Source organism: Theobroma cacao, chromosome 1 (genome assembly GCF_053813885.1).
Source record: "Theobroma cacao isolate CCN51 chromosome 1, ASM5381388v1, whole genome shotgun sequence".
Lineage (NCBI taxonomy): Eukaryota > Viridiplantae > Streptophyta > Magnoliopsida > Malvales > Malvaceae > Theobroma > Theobroma cacao.
This window is the reverse complement of record NC_142639.1, coordinates 13765632-13785765: the sequence shown is the minus strand read 5'-3', so window position 1 is coordinate 13785765 and position 20134 is coordinate 13765632. Positions and strand designations below refer to the sequence as shown.

Below are 20134 nucleotides of genomic sequence, written 5' to 3'. Positions count from 1 at the left end.
ATCAATGTGAACAAGCAATATATTGTATAGGTTTATGTTCAAAAACTTAAACCCTAAACATGAAGAATAACCATTTCTCCACATGATTCAAAATAAAATAAAAAAAATATTATACCTTTCTCCGTGTAATGTCAACTTCCTCTAACTGCTCAATATGTGAACTACTTTTATGCGAATAATAACCACTTTAAAATGCTCCTACCACTGCGAAAATGCTCGAAAGTTGAACTGACGAGAAATACTTTTGACAAAATTGCTTCTGAGGTGATGTATGCTCTGTCGATACAAATTGAGTTATGAACCATATTAACGAATGGGTCAGATTCATTAAGGATAATTTTGTCCAAATTTTATTTTTCTTGACTAAAAATAATTAAAATTATAAAAAGGTCTATGCTCATAAACGCTTTATGCATGAAGCCCATTTAAGAAAAGAACTCAAAAAATAATGCCTCATTTCGGTAATGACAACTCCTCAGTGGAGGAGGTTTCATCGGCGAAGGAACGCTACAACACAGAGTTTCGATCGTACCCAGACGATGCCTGGTATAGTGTTCGAGTATTGTTAGAGGGCGAGAGAGGTGATAAGCTAAGAGTCAAGTACGAAAACTTCCCTGAGGAACACGATAACGTTTTCCTCGCCGAACGTTTCAAGTCAGAGGACAAGCTTTACGACTTCATAAGAAGGTTTCGTAAGGTCTCCGCCCAGCTCTAGGATCGCGATTGCTACCAGGTCGTCAGAGGCATGCGTGTTTATGCTTCTGATTCTTTGGGCAACGACGACAATCTATTTTACAACGCCATTGTCGATGATGTTCGTACAACTCTTTCGTTTACGTCTTTTCAAACTTCTCGAGCCTTCATCGAAACGAGTTTTCATATTCATTGTTTACTTTTATTCTTTTTTCCCTTTATTTTTTGTATTGATGCTACATTGTTGGGAACCAAAGGTGACTAACATAGTATACGTTTTCTTGGCTCAAAAAGAAAAAAATAGTATGAGTGTATTTAATTTGTTCATCATTAAAGAGTTAAAACCCATTGTACAACACATTTTATTTGTTCTAAGTTGTGCTTTGAATTAAGGTCTTGCACATTTGCAAATTTTCCCTCTGATATTGCTTCCATTTGGTAAACTATAACAAGGCTTCATTTTGTTGTTACTGATTTTTTTTTTCCGTATTTTTTGATTTTATATAGTAATTCTATACTAAAAAGGTAAAATCATGCATTTTGTTGTTGATAAAGGTTAATTGTAATTGTTTATTCTTGGAAATATTGTTTGCTTTTCCTTTATTTTATATAAAGAGTTATGTTGAGTTCATATTTCTATTGAATTTAGAAAGTGGGCTATTTTTTAGGTGGTGCATAAGAAGCATTCTAATGTAAATGGACAAGAAGAGTGTGAGTGTACCTTCCTGCTCTTTTGGCTACATGGCCCTAACGTTGGGAATGTAGTGGAAAAGGGGGTCGCAAATATATGCCTTCTCCGAAGTGCAGAGTTAGAGCCAAAACTTGCAACTTTTATGGAGATAGCAACGCAGAAAATAGAGAAAGCTTTGTGTAAATTAGGTTCTGACACTATTGATGATGTTGCTTTCAATCCTGTTTTTCAACATGAAGCAAATGGTAGCCCAATTGTCAAGCAGAAGCTAAGTTCTATTGGGAGATCAAGACAAGTAATTTCTTTTGTTTGTGATGTTTAGAGAGTTTTTGTCTAAGCACATAGCAATAGATTGAAAACTGATGCTATGTTTGCCTATTTGTAGGGAAAGTGTTCTCAGCATTCTTTGAGTAAAATGTGGGCATCAGAAGGTTTGTCTTTGTTTTTGGCTGCAATAAATTTTCAATTACAATTGATAGATATCCATTGTTGTAATATTGGATTTTGATTGCAGCTGTTACAGGAGGCGCAAAACTTCGTAGTGAAAATAGACAGGATACTGATGTAGGAGGGGATAAAAAGTGTCAGATGATACTAGTTCAGAATCTTGTAAAAGAATTGTCTTCATCAACAGTTCTCGAATTCATACATAAACAAACTTCAATTGCATCTCAAGCATATATATTTCCAAGTTTACCATGGGAGTCATACACCAATGGTGTCATTGTGTTGGATTGCAGAAAAGATCTTGAACAGTTGTTTGGTTTTTTGGACAATCCTAATCACTTTGTTGTGTCCTCAAATGGGAGGTATGTGATAACGAATGCATGGTTGTGTTGCCCTTGTAGACTTTATACAAGATAGAATTAGTTTCATTAACCAATGATTCTATCATTTTGTTTGTGCTGTTATTGAACCCATCAGCATTTACTCGTTGGTCATTGGCTCATATATATAGCTTTCCCTTTCGCATTTCTCTTTTCTGTCTTTTCCTTTTTTCCTAAATTGGATTTGCATAATCCATTCTTATGGTTATTAAATTGTTAATTCCTGTTCTTTTTTCATCCTCTAGCTACCTTGTTGCAAGTTTGTCTTCCCTGCAAATAGTTTTACTCAAGTTGGTTGACGAGCTTTTTTTGTTTGAATGCCTTGGGAAGTGATACAATGATGTCAATTTAGCTTTACATTCAGCCAAACTCTGGTGCAATTTTTTTGGAGTGTTATACGTCAGAGTTGTTTTTAGATCATCCCTTCATATAACGTCCTGCAGACCATGGGTGGCCGCTGAAAAAATGTCAATGAATGATCATTGGACCGTGATGCTTGAATCCCCTGTAAGTCTTATACGAGTGTATTAATTCTATTTTCACTAGAATGAAAGGTTTAAAGATGGTCATGCATACCCCATTAAACTAGTATCTTACTAGCATTTGGACCTTCATGCCTTTTTAACACTATCCAGTTTCAAACATACAAATATTTGATTTAGCATTTACATTTTACAGAAAAAATTACGTAACAGAAGTGGTGGTGGATTTATTAATGCATTGAAGCTTGTTTGTTTTGGGTCCGAGGAATACAAGAGAGCTAAGGAGCTAAGGGATTTATTCTTGCAGTTTATTGCTCATCAACAGGGACTTTACAAGAAGCTGTGCATGGAAGAGAGAAGCATAGCCTTCTCTAGCAATCAACTGGTGCAACTGCCAGATAAATCCTAGGTTCTTTCACGTATAGAGTGTCTCTGCTCGAAGGTGATTATCTCTGATACACAATGTTCATATGTTGTAGAGAAAAAAAAAAAAAATCAATTACCAGTAACTGTGACTAAGCAAAGAAAATTTTGGTTGTATAGCCATTGTGCTTGTGTGTTTAAGTTGTGCAGCTGACTATACTTGGCGATTTCATATGTAAAGTCGAAATCTATGATTTTAATAGCAGTTTTTTTGTGGTTATTGTGTCTGGTCGGAGATGATAATTGTTGAAATTTGAGGTAAATAGATACAAGCCCCTGTTCTTCTCTGGATCTGACTCTTTTAATTCTTCTGGATATATCCTGGAGGAATAGAGCTTTGGAAGCCGGGCATCAACCTTCTTCCCAAAGTTATATTTAGGCAATTTCACCTGAAACAGTCGAGTCTTATAAGCAGGATGGATCCTCTGCTCACTCTCTTCATCCTTTCGTTTTGCCTTTTTTTGTAATTAAATAAGTTAGGTACAAACGGTATTGAGATTTGGGTATGATCAAACTCAATTCTTGCAGTGAACAATCTAGGCAACATGCCTTGAGGTCCTGAGTCAGGATTACTTACTGGAACTAACTTCTTCCCAAAGTTGTATTTAATTGGCAATTCTTTCGGGAATAAAAGTTATCACAAGATGTTTGTTGAAAAGAAAAAACCCCACAATATATAATATAAGTTATAATATTATTATATATATTAAAACTATTAAAGCTAATAAAATTAGTAGGCTTGGCTAAGGAGGACGTGGAACAGTTCTATTGGCTATAGTGTCGTCTCCTCCAATCAAGTCCCGACACGTGAATGAGACAAAAGCCAGCTTAAACGACATCGTGGAGTTGAGAAAAAGAGGAGTGACGGGAAGTCCCGGTCCAACTCATCAAGTTTGAGTTTCCCTGGCAAACACCACTTTAACGTTGGTGATCTGTTCTTCTGCCTCCTGCCTGTTTCTAAAACTGGAAACCGAAAAGAAAGAAAAAGCTAAACTAATTCTTCGATTGAAGTACCTTTTTTCTTTTGTTCAAAATAAATTACACCCTTATTAGATTTTTGAACAGACAAGACTCCTAGCAGCTATTTGACATTATTGAAGTTTTCTGGTCTTTACTGAGAAGAAGCAGGGATCTGATTCCTAGGTTCTAGGTGTTTCGCACATCAGATGGCGGGAAAGGGATGGAAGAGAAGCGTTGAAATTGCATGGATTGCAATGGGTTTGTTTCTATGGAGTTTAAAAGGAACACAAGGAGTGAGATTTGTGATAGACAGAGAAGAATGCCTATCTCATGATGCCAAGTACGAAGGAGACACTCTTTCATGTCTCTTTCGTCGTCATTAAGGCTGATTCCCCTTGGCATTTTAGCGACGAAGGCATCGATCTTGTGGTACGTTTCTGTTTCTTCCTTTCGCCTTTTCATTAGTTTAGGCAATATGGGGTTCGACTTGTTTTATCAGATAGATAGATGGTTTATTGTTTGTTGCTCAATGGCTATGGTATTGAAATGTCGAATTAAAGGGTAATTATGTGAAGGAAGTTAGCAAAAGAATGTTGGTGGGAAGAAAATATTTCCTGCAAGATTTTTGTGTGAATGTGGACATTTTCTGGACGTCTATGTTTGTGTTTTTTTTTTTTTTTTCTGTTTATGCTTTCTGGAGTAGATGGGATAAGATGTTTTGGTTATTCCAGGAGACTTTTTCTTATTGATAATTGGTTTAAACAAGAACAATAGGCACTAAATTAGATGGTTTTCTTCCAATTAGCATGTAAACCTCATGAAAATGGGGAGAGTATGGGAAGTATATAGGTAGTGATGATCTGTATTAGTGCGTATATACGGAGATGCATCAGTTAGTTAAGTGTTTTTGTTGTTTTGGGTTGTACATCCAAGACCCTTTAATATACGGGACATTGTTATTTAAAATTTTAATTATGTTTTTATATTTTAAATAGTATAATTAATGTATGAAATCTTTATAAAAATTAAAATATTATAATTAAAAAATTCTAAAAAACATTATTAAAAAAATATAATCAAAGAATAATTTTTTTTAGTTAGTAGTTTGAACTTTTGATTGAGGTTGAATAGTGGCTTTTGGAGCTTGGTTGGACTTGCATATTGGGCCTTAAGATGGTTTGTCCGATTTATTATTACTTGGAATGAAATATTCCATTCATTGAGAAAAGTTTATATTTTCAGTCTCTTTGCCATGAATCATGAATCATGGGATTAAAACTCATGTAAGTACATATTGAGGAGAAAAGGAATTATCCTAATTGGTGTTTTGCATGTGATTGTGATAAGAAGTTAAAGGGATAAGAAGTTTGGAGGTGAATTTGATGAGAATGGAAGGTATTATTCAGGAGAAAAATCCAATAGTGACCTATGTCCAAGACTTAAAGGGCTCTGTTAAAATTAATTATCTCAGCTAGAGTTTCGGATATTGGATGACAAGCACTTTAAACATGTGACGAACGCTAAACAAATGAATATGGGATCTTTCTGAACATGTTCTCTCAGAACACTTGTTGAGGTTACTATTTAAATTCATTTCTTCATTTAATGTATTGGAAATCATCATATTAATTATCAGTAATGTATTTAATATAAAAATATTTTCAAAAGTAACATCTTAACAAGTGTTCTTAAACCACTCATTAAGCTTAAACTTGTTTTGGTTCTCAGATAAAGGGACCTTCCGGAGAACAGATTCATGATTTTCGTGACAAGACAAGTGAAAAATACGAGTTTGTGGTCCAACAGAAAGGGGTTTACCGTTTCTGCTTCTACAATAAGTCTCCTTACCATGAAACCATTGACTTTGATGTAAAGCTTGCGCATTTTGCATACCAGGAGCAGCATGCAAAGGATGGTGAGTAACATGTTCCCTTGCTTCCTTTTATCCCCGTCTATAACCCCTTAAAAGAGGAAAAATGATTGCTTCCTGTTGAATGATGTCTGCAGAGCATATTGCCCCCTTGCTTGAGCAGATATCAAAGTTGGAGGAAGCTCTTTACAACATCCAATTCGAACAGCACTGGATAGAGGCTCAGACTGACCGACAGGCAATAGGTAGCTTAGAAGAACTGTTTTTGCTCTCTTTCAATATTTTGTACTTCTTGCCACTGCGAATCCTTGAAAGCCTTGCTCTAAATGCTTCCTGTCAAAAAGCGGTAATGGTTATCCTATGTCATCAATCCATGGCCGATTCCTAGCGTATCTATCCCTATTTTAAAGATATTTGGATCCGTTCCACTTCTTGTCAGTCAAAATCTTGTACTGTTAGAAAGGGCGCTGAGTTTTGCTGCCATGAATACTAGGCTTGGTTTAGTTGACAATTATGGTACAAAAATGGTCCGTGGCCATTTTTCTTTTTGCTCTTCTTTTTGTCCTTTTACATGATCATATAGCTTTAGCTGTTAACTTGTCCCAAGGAATAGACAAGCAAAATTCATTTTACTTTTGCTATAATTTGACTGCAGTGAATGATAGCATGGGTCGTCGAGCAATTCACAAGGCAATGCTTCAATCGGCTGCAATTACTGGGGCTAGCATCCTTCAAGTTTACCTTGTGAGACTTATTCAAACGAAAACTTGGAACATCCAGAGTCTAGCCATTGGTGTTTATTGATCATGTTACTCCAAGCTGGAAGTTCGTCTGATCTGTGGTTTAACTAGCAGCAGTTGTGTACCAAATTTTACCACGACTATGACAGTGCCTGCCCTCCACCAGATTTAGGACCTTGCGGAGGGAAGGTTTACAGAGAGTAATTCAATGTTGTGGCATCAGAAGCCAAGGTGGTTTTTTGGAAGGTGGCTCATTTTTGTGGCACCAAATTATCTTATTCATTCTGAGTGGAACACATCAGTATTGATTTTTTCAGCAAGGTTATGTTTCCTTCTTTTCCGTTAATTTGTTTATTATCCTTCTTTCGGAAATAATATATAAACAACAATTGTTTTAAACTGCCAAAGGTAATAAAAAATATGGTGTAATGTATCAAGAATATGCTGCCAAGGCCTTATCTAACACACACACACACACACACTTCTCTCACAACAGCATCACACAAGAAGTTATATGCCAAGAACAAAAGATTGCACCTTGATGTTAAATGTACAAGACAAATTTGTCCTGCCACTCACAATGTCTTCAATCTTTTCATGCATCATATGGAGCACACTTTTTGCCAAAATCTGATGGCATTATTATGATCTTCCAAGAGAAAAAAATTTGAGAAAAGGGAGAGTTTGATTTAGTATTAGATATATGAAGGTACACACAAGAAAATCAGGTCCACCCAAAAAATTAATACAGATTACATTACAATGTCACAAACAATAGTGTCAACCCATAACATAACATATTTGAATAAACAAGGGAGCAAAAAGTATGCAAGTAACAACCCAGCAGTGCACATAAACATAAAACTACATTCTTCTCTCGTCCCACACCCACATCATCGCCATTGCTCAAACTGGAAACTAACACATTCCACCAGGACCTATCATAGCTTCTCATACAGCTCCAGTCTTCTGGATCATTGCTAACGGGCACGGTCATGGTGTAGATAATTAATGCTTTCTTTTGGAAGCTCTTACACTGTAAGAGCCACCTTTTTAGTCTGCATGAGCAGCTTGTATACAGGAAAACCATTTTTTCTGCTGCATGTCACAACATTGAAAAAAAAATATATATATATATATTGCAGCTTGTATACAGGAAAACCATTTTTTCTGCTGCATGTCACAACATTGAAAAATATATATATATATATATTCAATATTGTGAATCCATAAATATCATGAAAAATTAGCGGCAGCCCCACTGAAAATTCAAACCGCGCACATACACATGTGCCTTTGCTCAAGGGGTCCCAGAGAGAACAAGAAGCTGCCCAAATAATACATTGCACTAACAAGCTAGACACTTCTAATCACCCTCAAAGAAATAGTCAAAGAACAATAAATAGTGTGTTAAAAATACTGATGAAATGCAAGCACAGAAGAGGACAAGAATGTCACATGATGGCATTTGTACGAATCAGGAAGTAACATCAATGGAGGAGAAATCAAAAAAGATGGTGATACAAACAAATGAATGCACCATTGAAGGAGATGTTAGCTTTCCATCCTTCTGTTTCCACTTTTTTACTATATTTTGACAGCCTGGAACTGACAAGGATAAGTATGCAGATCCATGTTTAAGAGCAGTCACTATATGCAAAATGCTAGATGATAGGACCCTTACCAATCCACTCCAAGTAGGACCATTCTCTCTTTGATAAATTGGAAAAGGAAGTGTCTAAAGGGGGCATGAACATGGTACTAGAAAACAAATACAACTTTTAAAGTATCCCAATTTTTTGAATGCCAGAAGAGAATTCCACATATTGCCAAATAACAAAAGGTGACAAGGTCAGTATAAAAATAAATTCAACACACAAATTATTTCATAGTAGAAAAAAAAATCATAAGCATCCTTGAAAAGACATTTATGAGTGAGAAAAGTAATGCTTCAAGACATTTATGAGTAAGTGCTCAAAGCAAAAAAACTAGAGAAATTTCTCTGTAAATGCAACAAAAATAAAGCATAAGCAGGATTACTACTTACAGATTGAGGCTTTCCAAAAACAGCCCCTTGCTTCTATGTGGGGTCATTTCTCCCTGGTGAGTCAACCTTGCCACCTGTCTTTTTCTCATTTCTAGCCTTGTTGAAGATAACTGTAAATACCTAAGCTGATGCAGGGTCATTGACATCCCATTCACCAAACTTTGGCAATGGTCGACCCTTATCCTGCATATTATAGCAGCTCACGTAAGGGATCCATGAAATTAAAGAAACTTGCCAGATACATTAATGAAGGTGATTCAACCTTCCTAAATGCTAGCTGCTGGTTCATGATGTTTGCACAATCAAGAAAGGAGATACGATAAAAAAGGGCTGGTTCATGAAGATGAACTTGACATGTAACGACATAGACACAGAATTTCAAATAACTAAAGTACTAAGAAATGACAGAGGAAACAAGGAGAAACTATACAATTTAAAACAAGGTAGGACAACATTGAAAGCATAGATACTGTATGTACATACAACTTATTCCTATCATTAAAACAGGACATGCAGAATTGACACTAAGATAAGCAGTCATAAAATCGTTTATCCTGTATATTTTGACATTTTCCACCTGCAGTTACTCTCTATTATCCTTGCAAATAACTGTTCTTTATAGTTCTAATACAGGCATACACACTGAAAACATTATAAACGTTCACTTTTAAATAAACATATCAAGGTCCTTACTGATGTCCCTATCAGGACATCTGGTGGTTAGAACTTGAGACTGCAAACATCATGATACAAAACAAAGGCATCATTTACCTCTTTAGTTAAATTTTAAGGCAGAGTTATATAATTTCAAATAATTTATTCTACAAAAAAATTCGAAGCCGTTTAGCATTGCTATTGGCATACGGGCATACGTAAACATTTTCCAGGTGACCTGGTCAAGGATTTAAAAGTTGAGAATTTTAAGAAAAACACAAAAACATAAAATTAAGAACTTGCTCACTTTGATAACTGACTTAATTTGTAGACAGAATTGTGGGATCAATTTGTACTGCCAAATGATTTCTTCGAGAATATTGCGAGGAAACGGAACTCGAAAGGACCCACGTAATGCAACGGCGGACCCATAGGCGGTGTTCGCCTTAGTCTTATGCCTTGACTCGCAGCGACTTCGTTTTGGAACATTCGAACTTCCCATTCCTTCACTTTCAACGCATCTTCCTCCTCTTCCCTTTTCGGGGATTTGGTCTCCGACTACATAAAAACCAAATAAAAAAGATCAACCAAAATACACAATACAATGGCCATATTTAGATTCTTACTACCACTACTATTATGAACCAACCTGTTGGTCTTGAATGCCCGGAAAATTGGAGCGGCGGAGGAAGAAATTAGGACGGTGATTGAAGGAAGGAACTGATTGAAAGGAAATTCTAGGAGTCGCCTTCAGTAAAACCAATCCCTTCATTTTTGCAATTGAAAAGCCAAGGGGATTCTGCAATTGATTGGGTTTGGCTGTGTATCATGGCCTCATTTAGGGAATATAATGTTCCAAAACGAAATCGCTGGAAGTCAAGGTATAAGAATAAGGCGAAGACCACCTACCGGTCCGCCGTTGCATTACGTGGGCCCTTCGAGTTCCGTTTGCAAAACGAGGATAACACTCCTCGCAATATTCTCGAAAAATCATTTGGCACAAAAACGTAGAAGTTTCCCAAGTAATTTTACAAACTTTATTATAATTTCATTTATTCGCTTTTGCGCTTTTTCTTGTGTTGTGGGTCGAAAGTTGCTAGTGATTCTGGGGTTTGGCAGATGAAAGAGAAGAAGCCTCTGCCTTCATTGAAGAAGTTTATCGAGAATGCAGCTCCCACTAGAGACTTCGTCGGAGCTTTTAAGGCGGCGCATTCACGGACTGGGTTGCCTTGGTTTGATTGCTGAAGTTAAGAAGGGTTCGCCTACAAGAGGAATTTTCAGAGAGGATTTTGATCCGGTAAGGGATGCTTGTTTTTTAAGTTTAATTGTGTTTCCTTTTTACTCCCTCTACCCTATAATATTGTGTCTGATTATGACTTTAGGACAAAATGGTCGTTTGATTTGATTTATTTTTATTTTATTTATTAATTAAAAGTAAAAATTGGATAAGATAAAATTTTATGAAAAACTCTTAAAAAATAATTTTTTAAAAAAGTAAAATTAAAAAAACTCCTATTAAAAGTTATTTTTTTCAAAAAAAATATATCAATTTATTAAAAGAGTTCTTTTTTTTTTCAAAAAAATCTTCCCACTCAAAAAATACTCCCTCCCTTTCTCTCTATCGTCCTCTCCTCTTTCTCTTTCTGTAAATCATCATTCTATAAATTTTTTTTATTTTTATAAAAATTAAAAAAAAAAATTTAAATTGCGTTAAGATATTTTTTTTTATTTTGTTTTTTATTTTAAAGTCTGTTTGACCTGTTTTTTTTTTAACTTATAAACTATTATAAAGTTCTTATGAAAAATAATAGTTTTAAAAATTAAAGTAAAATTATTTGATAAATTTCTTTTTATAAGTTATTTTTTATAAGTTATAATTTTGATTAAAATTATCATAAAGGATTTTTTTAGAAGGTAATATTGTAATTATTTTTAACATATGAGGATATTTTTAAAATAAAAATAAAAATTCTCTTATATTTTTAAAAGAAAAGAAAAAAAAGCTCTTCATAAGAGCTTTTCCTAAACCTTTTTTTTTTCAAAATTTTATTCTTTCAAAAAAAGCTATTTTTTTAAAAAGCTTTTCAAAATTTATATTTGGCTTGGCTTTTACTTTTAAAAAATAGATAAGTTGAAAAAAAGTCAAGCTAAATAAGCACTTATTTTTTATCATTTTTTTTTTTGTACTTTGAAAACTCTCTTTATTAGTTAATACTTTTCAATTTATTATTTGATATGATAATTATGTGATGTTTATTTATGCTTAACTTCTTTATAGTATATATAATATTTGATGATTATGATTGAAATAATTAATTAAAGAGATCAATGGTTGTTAAAATAAATTAGATGAAAATTGAGATAATATTTATTGATTATGGTTGTTGAGATAATATTGTTCATGAAGGTAAACTTTGTTCGTAAGGATATCAATAGCTAAACGTGATTTTCTTATATTATTATTACCACCTTATACTTCTCTTCTTTATTTTTGGTTCTCCTCCATTGTTAAGGTTAAGAGTTCTAGTATTTGAGTCACTGCTTTCTTTATCTCTCATTTTTTTTATTTGATTCAATTTTTTTCTCTTGATTTTATTTATTTATTATTGTTTAATAAAAAATTATTTATGAATTATGTGTTACTTATAAATTATTTATGGAACTCTTTTTCTATGATTTATTATTAATTATAAATTTTATGTTATATAAAAATCTTTTTAATATTTTCAAAATTTTATTTTAAATAGATTAAAAAATTAAATTAATTTTTTTATTTTGAATAAAAAATTTTGTGATTAATAAAAAGTTATTTATTAAATACCTTTTATGGTAATTTTAACTAAAATTAGAGTTTATATAAGTTATGTTGCCAAACAACTTATCTGTAAAAAAACTTATAAAAAATAAATTTACCAAATAATTTTAACTTAATTTTAAAAGCTATTATTTTTCATAAAAATTTTAAAATAGTTTTTAAGTTAAAAAAAGCTAAACCAAATATGCTCAAAGTTTAACAAATTTTAAGTTAAGTAGTTCAGGGTAATAAAGAAAAGCAATAATGATTTTGTTTTTATGATTTTTAAATGAGAGATTAAGTTTGGGAACTAAAGGTATGCAAGACGGTGTTTATTGGATGGAGGGAGCAATTATTTTGTACTAATGATAAAAAGGAAATTATCCTAGTATAAGCTTTAAAAAGTTAGCTTCATTTGGGTTATTTCTTTTATTAATTGTCTGCTCTTTTGCTCTGCAAGGAGCAAGTAAAAAGTGTATTTTGATACCAAAGCGGCTTATATTTTTGAAGAATGAAAAATTGAAAATACTATTTTTTGAATAACAAAATGCCTACGTTTCATTTTAGTTATTTGCTTAATTTTCAACTAAATATGATTTTGCATTTTACATTTCAGTCTTGAATGTGAAAGAGTGTAGATACTCTAAAAAAATGAGGATTTATTCTATTCTTAAACTTCTATTTGGGTAAAACCTTTAAGAAAGAGTGAACTTAGTTCCGTATCATATTTATTTATCATTATATTCTTTTATTGTTGTGTGACTTGTAACACATAGAGATGCTTTCCATGATAGGTTGAGATTGCTAGGGCATATGAGAAGGGTGGAGCCGCATGCCTTAGTGTTTTGACTGATGAAAAGTATTTTAAGGTAAACACAGTAATTTTTTCATTTTTGCTTTTGAAGATTTTGTGTTTAATCGCTTAATTGGTATATTATTCCTCTGACTTGCTTTTTTTTTTCCCCTCCTCTTCAATTTAGGGAAGCTTTGAAAATTTGGAGGCAATAAGGAGTGCCGGAGTAAAGGTCTGTTTTACTAGTTGTTTGTTAATCTCTAATCTTGTCTTGTTTTATTCTCCTATACGGATTAATTTTGCTCTCATAATGAACACAGTGCCCTCTACTTTGCAAAGAATTTGTGATTGATGCATGGCAGATATATTATGCTCGAATTAAGGGAGCAGATGGAATACGTTTAATTGCTGCTGTTTTGCCTGATCTTGACATCAGATACATGGTTAAAATCTGCAAGATGCTTGGTTCGGCAGCGCTTGTAGAGGTTAGACCAGGAGCTTTCATTGTTATTATTATTGATCTCGTACTTTTTAATTAGTTGAGGTGCTTTTTGGATTTATGAAACTTATTTTACTTCCATAATTATTGAGGCAGTTTTTTTTTTTTTGGATCAATTGGCAAAGCACATTTGAGACTTTTAAAAGTTATATCATCAAATCCTTGTTTTAATAAAATGCTTCTAACATTCAGAATTATTAAAATTTTCATGTGTATTTCTTTCCAATATTCATATACTTTATTGTTGCTTCCATTGGTTTTTTTTAGGTGCACGATGAGAGGGAAATGGATCGCGTTCTTGGTATCGAAGGAATTGAACTTATTGGTATCAATAATCGTAACCTTGGTAAGGTTTTTTAACTTTTAGCAGTTGCTCATTGAGTTGCCTCATGAACTATTCGATCCTCTTAGTTTAAATTTGTTTCTTTGATGTTGTTGTCATAACGTGGTAAGTCCAAGAATCCGATCGTTAGACGTGAAGTAATTTAGGAAATCGTCATCAATTTTTTTTTATCTAGGTGTGATTGGTTACCTATTAAATTGATTTTATTCGACGAAATCTTAAATTGACTTTAAATTCGTCGAAATAACGGTAAACTGATCTACATATCTTATTTAGAGTTGAATTCGAGAGTACGGTTACACGTAAGGAATGATTAACACCGCTGTGACGCCCGTTCTACAAACAATAACATTTAGTCATGTGTTATCCTAATTCATTAATTTTATTCTCATGTGTTCCTTAATTGCTATTTATTTATTTTATCTTTTATTCTATTAACAAAATATTTTGTTTGGTTTTTTGTGTTTGATGTACACGAAATGTAATTATGAAATGTATAGCAAAAAATCTGAATAATTTCAAACAAAAACCTTTTATTGAGCGTACTTTTCGAATCCTCCCATCACACTGGTGGGATCCGAGAGTATTCTCTCATTTAGGAAAATACTCGAAAAACTCACTTTCATAAATTTACTATGTAGATCTTATCATCGGGATAGTCGTTTGTGAGTAAAAGCAGTATTTTCATAAATATAAATCCTAATACGAGTAAAAGCTTTTTATTAAAGATATTATCCGAGTCCTCTCATCATACTGGTGAGATTCGGAGGTATCTTTTCACTTAAAATTTTTTTCGAAAAAACTCATTTTTGCAAGCTCTTTCGAAAAGTCCCATAATCAGGACTTATACTCGTATATAGAATATATCTATATGTCATGACATTTAACAATGTAATAATGGTACGTGATGCACGCATAAATTCAATGTTCGTTTCTTTTTTACTACTTTCTTGGTGCTTACTTATCATGAACAAATATTTTATATTTATTTATTGTTTTTATAATCATTTCTATTTCGTCATATATTTTACTATGTAGGTACTTATTTATTTTATTATATGAAACTTCCTTAAAATCATAATTTTAGATCAAGTATTTTTTTATTATCCGCAATGATTATTAATTATGCATATGTATTTTATCTATTTTTGTATTATTATGATTAACAAATTTATTGTTATCATTAATTTTTTATTTATTTTATTTATAGATTTTGATTAATTGGTTATTAAGTATGTATGATTTTTTATTTATTTAAAATTAGAAACATTGAAATTTTGAAGTACGTTCCTCCCATCGTAGTAGTAGATTCTTAATCGAAATCCCTAATCTAAGGAAATTCACTCAGAATTGCTACTTCTCGCATTTCGAATGGATATCCCATCATCGGTCTCGATCCTAAAATGATTATTACATTTTTTTATATCATTTTTATTGTTATTATTATTTATTATTATTTTCTTAATTATCATTATTATTATTTTTATTCATTATTTTTATTTCTTTTTTCTTGTTTGCTTTGTTATACGCATATGTGTTATTATATTTTTTACTAATATTGACTAATCACTTTTGCTTTATTATTTTACCATTCTTATATATATATATATATATGTTTAGCCTTAGTTAAATCCACTTATTTCCTATTTATATAAACCTCACTTATTTAAATCCCTTTTTTGTAAATAAATATTTATTTAAGTTTTAGTTCACCTAACATGTTTGAAAATATTTTTTTATTTTATTTATATTTTTATTTTCATTTTTACTTTCACTACTATATTTTTTTATTTATATTATTTATTTATTTTAATTTCCTAACACTCAAATAAACATATATGTATTTATTTGACTATTATAACTATTACCATTTCTTTTTATTTTTTTGAATTCAAATGTTTATCTTTTTTTTAATATTCCTACCCTAACATGAAATAATTTTTCTAAATATTTTATTTCATCTTATTTAGATTAATCATGTATTTAAAACACATATTTCAAAATAAAACAACCGATTCGCAAATAGATAAAAAAGAGTTACAACTTTCTTAGGCTAGAATCGGCCAAGGCAACTAAACCCGCTCTGCTGGTCTCTGATCTCTACGTTGCAGTCCAAACGTGCCGTTTGGTGCTTGAATGGCTGGCTGCTCTTTTGCTCTTCTCTCTCTCTCTCTTTTTCTCTTTTTTTCTTTCCTTTCTTTCTCCCTTTCTTTTTCTTTTTTTCCTTCTCTTTCTTCTTCCTCTCCTTTCTCCTTTGCCGCCAGCCTCTTTTCTCTCTTGGCCGCGGGCTTCTTCTCTCTTTCTTTCTTTCGCCGGTCAGTTTCTTCTTCTCTTTTTTTTTCTTTCTCTCCTTCCCTTTTTCTTCCTTCTTTCTTTTCTCCTCTGCCACCAGCGTCACTTTCTCTTCTCATAGAATTTCCTTTCAATCAGTTCCTTCCTTCAATCACCGTCCTAATTTCTTCATCCGCCGCTCCAATTTTCCGGGCATTCGAGCCCAACAGGTTGGTTCATAATAGTAGTAGTAGTAGTAAGAATCTAAATATGGCCATTATATTTTGTATTTTAGTTGATTTTTTATTTGGTTTTTATGTAGTCGGAGACCAAATCCCCGAAAAGGGGAGAGGAGGAAGATGCGTTGAAAGTGAAGGAATGGGAAGTTGGAAAGTTCCCAAACGAAGTCGCTGCGAGTCCAGGCATAAGAACAAGGCGAAGACCGCCTACGGGTCCGCCGTTGCATTATTCCGTTTGCAAAACGAGGGTAACACTCCTCGCAATATTCTCGAAGAAATCATTTGGCAGTACAAATTGATCCAACAATTCTGTCTAGAAATTAAGTCAGTTATCAAAGTGAGTAAGTTTTTAATTTTATGTTTTTGTGTTTTTCTTAAAATTCTCAACGTTTAAATCCTTGACCAGCTCACCTGGAAAATGTTTACGGATGCCAGTAGCAATGCTAAACGGCTTCGAATTTTTTTGTAGAATAAATTATTTGAAATTATATATCTCTGCCTTAAAATTTAACTAAAGAGGTAAATGATGCTGTACTTCTCAAGTCTCCTTTGATACCACTAACTTTGTGACTTTATTACATACAATTTTGCATTGTAAATGTTCTGTAATTGGGGCTTAATTTAGAGGTTTAACGCAAAGTGCAGGAGAGGATAGTTGATTTATAAGAATGGAAAAGTTAAAACTTTCATTTTGCTGTTAAAACCAGGTGAGGCTACCTTCAATGGATGAAAAGGTTGCCTTGGTTCCTTGGGCAGATATGCTCAACCATAGCTGTGAGGTACAGAGAAGTCTTTCTTTATAAAGGATGCATACAAGATATATAATTAATCAAATTAGTACCTTCGCTTGACTTTTTCTGGTTAAGGTGGAAACATTTTTGGATTATGACAGATCATCACATGGGGTTGTCTTTACAACAGATCGGGCTTATCAGCCAGGTGAGCAGGTAAATGAGATTTTGACATATATATTATTTGATCATAGGGATCATAGAAGATTAGAGCAATAATAAAGTTGTTGCTGAAAGATTTTTTGTTTACTTTTCTTACATGACTGTGTATGCGAAGGGAGAGCAATGTACATCATACAAAGAACTTAAATTATTATTTGGTCGTCATTGATGATTTTTTTTAAAAGATTACTACTTCTTCCAAGAAATGTACATCATACATATAACTTATATCATTCTTTGTTGTCATTAATGTTGTTGTTTAAAAGATGACTACTTCTTCCAAAAAAGCCGGTTGCTAAAATATTTCAGATTTATTTGGTTGTCATTAATGATTTTCTTTAAACGATTACTACTTCTTCCAAGAAATGTACATCATATATATAACTTATGTTATTATTTGGTTGTCATTAATGATTTTGTTTCAAAGATTACTACTTCTTCCAAAAAAACCGGTTGTTAAAGTATTTCAGATTTGGAAGCTTCATGAGATCTACTCAAGGGAATTTGCAATTAATTTTTTTAACAGGGGGTGGAAACATTGTGTTGTTTTTCTTACTACATATATGCATGAGAGCGTGCAGCCACTTCTTTGCACACGTGCATGCGTGCCTGGACACACACACACACTATATATGTATCCTTACCTACATTCCTGTATATTAAGATACTTATAAATTTTGTTCTCACAGTTGAACACCATATTTGCTTGATACATTTTGAAGCTAGGATTGACCCTTTAAAGTAACATATTATCAATCAGTTTCTTAATGATCATAGACGTGCTAATCTGTTGTAAGCATGAACAACCTCAAAGTTTAGAGTTTGGACCACTAATATCATGTTAGTTGGCAAAGTTTGAAATGTCTTATAGATGGCTTCCATCATTTTATGCAGGTTTTCATATCATATGGCAAAAAATCTAATGGAGAGCTGTTGTTATCTTATGGATTTGTTCCAAAAGAGGGCACAAATCCTAGTGATTCAGTAGAGCTATCTCTATCGCTTAAAAAATCAGACAAATGTTATAAGGAGAAGTTGGAAGCTTTAAGGAAGCATGGATTGTCTGCATAAGCTGGATAAATGTTTTTTTACTGATTTTTTAATTTAATCTTGTTTTAGTAGTCCTAGATTTTTGGGGTTGATTCATTAGGGAGTTAAATTTATTCTGTTTCTTATCTGAATGGTTAAATATCTGTGGTAATGATTGTATCTTTTTGTCTTCTGAAGAAGCTTAGTTCTTGGACATTATTTATGATTTGTGCTTCCTCTGTTATCTATATTTAGTTTTTTTCACATTTTAATTTCTTATTTCAAATCTGTGAACCTTTCTGGCAGTTCTCAGTGTTATCCTATACAAATCACTGGTTGGCCACTGGAGTTAATGGCATATGCTTACCTGGCAGTCAGCCCTCCAAGCATGAGCCCGCAGTTTGAAGAGGTTTGAGAACTCTATCCTCTAAATCATGGAATAAATTTTGATTATTGAACTCCTAATGGTTGTTTCTCCAGATGGCTGCTGCAGCATCAAATAAATCTACAACCAAGAAGGACTTAAGATACCCTGAAATTGAAGAAAAAGCACTGCAATTTATTCTTGACAGTTGCGAGTCAAGCATATCAAAATACTCCAAATTCTTGCAGGTGAGAGAAATATCATTTTTTCAGAACTTGGAAAACTTTACTTAGATTGAAATTACCATAAAAATGAAAAAGGGTTGATTTGATATAGATAGGGCTCGTCTTAAATACCTCATATTCAGTGTGCAATTCTTGGTAATTTCTTTTATAGGCAAGTGGCTCCATGGATTTGGATGTGACATCTCCAAAGCAACTAAACCGAGGAGTGTTTCTGAAACAGCTAGCAGTAGATTTATGTACAAGTGAGCAGAGAATACTATTTCGTGCTCAACATGTAAGACTAAACCTCCTTTGATTTTTCAAATTTCTTTTTAAGTTATTTAGCACATCTCTGTTGATACTTGTTTCATAACATATCACTTATAATCTGTTGTTTGAGCTCCCTCGATTGGATGCTGAGTTTTGAGTTAGTAATCTGCTTAGGCACAGTGTTTTTCCATTGTTATTGAGTGAAGTACTCATTTTTTGGTTGCTTTAGAATTGAAGTACTTCATATTCTGTCTATCAAATCCCACCACTTATGTTCACTGAATTAAGGTCTTGAGTATGCCAAGGATTCATCAGTGCAAAATGTTAGATGTTGCATGTTCTAGGTACTGGGCATATTGTTTCATGAAAATAAGGAATTTATACCATGAAGTTAGGAGCATTTACTGCTGCTAAATAATTTATATCTTGCTTACTGACCTGATGCATCTGCTTCATTCTGCTTATGTGAACGGTTCCAGATACTGAGGAGGAGATTGAGGGATATGAGGAGTGGTGAACTGAGAGCTTTAAGGATCTTCGATGGATTGCAAAACATTTTTAAATAAAGGTTTCCTTCATGCGGCCTGTTCTTGGTTTTGGGGATGAACAGAGTTAGTTTATGTCTGGTGGAGTTCTGCTGTAAACTCAAACCTAGGGAGTTAAAGTGAGGCAAGGCAACTTACAGAAATTCTGCCCCGTTCAATGTAACAATGTAATGTTCTGACATGAATCCCTATAAAGAAGCAACTGTTTTTTAAGTTACTTACATTATCTGCAAACATTGCTTGTAATGTTGCTTGCGTATACAGGCATTGATTGATCAAAATGTATGATTTATGAACTCCACCATGCCTGCCCAATGGTGCATTAAAGCTTGGTCCTCAACCAAACAGGTTTGATCACCTTTGTTTTTGACTTGTATTATATCATAGGAGTGGTAATGTTGGAAATGTGTGGACAAATGATTG

At 33.1% G+C, this 20134-nt stretch overlaps 1 protein-coding gene and 2 pseudogenes across 2 annotated transcripts; all 3 read left to right on the top strand.

Annotated features, from left to right (window-relative positions):
* The first annotated feature begins 448 nt into the window (after positions 1-448).
* LOC148764551 (uncharacterized) lies at positions 449-3109 on the top strand (annotated as a pseudogene).
* A 935-nt stretch (positions 3110-4044) lies between these two features.
* On the top strand, positions 4045-6988 carry LOC108661810 (transmembrane emp24 domain-containing protein p24beta2-like; annotated as a pseudogene). The gene is made up of 4 exons (XR_016028438.1): positions 4045-4505; positions 5805-5991; positions 6084-6191; positions 6602-6988. The product of XR_016028438.1 is annotated as a transmembrane emp24 domain-containing protein p24beta2-like (transcript).
* A 3549-nt stretch (positions 6989-10537) lies between these two features.
* Positions 10538-19945, top strand: LOC18612500 (uncharacterized). The gene is made up of 13 exons (XM_088810722.1): positions 10538-10684; positions 12976-13050; positions 13162-13206; positions 13295-13459; positions 13741-13819; positions 16410-16663; positions 17034-17105; positions 17193-17273; positions 18174-18346; positions 18615-18717; positions 18789-18920; positions 19069-19191; positions 19646-19945. The coding sequence occupies exons 1-13, from the start codon at positions 10553-10555 to the stop codon at positions 19730-19732; spliced, it is 1521 nt and encodes a 506-aa protein (XP_088666848.1). The 5' UTR covers positions 10538-10552; the 3' UTR covers positions 19733-19945.
* The last annotated feature ends 189 nt before the right edge of the window (positions 19946-20134 follow it).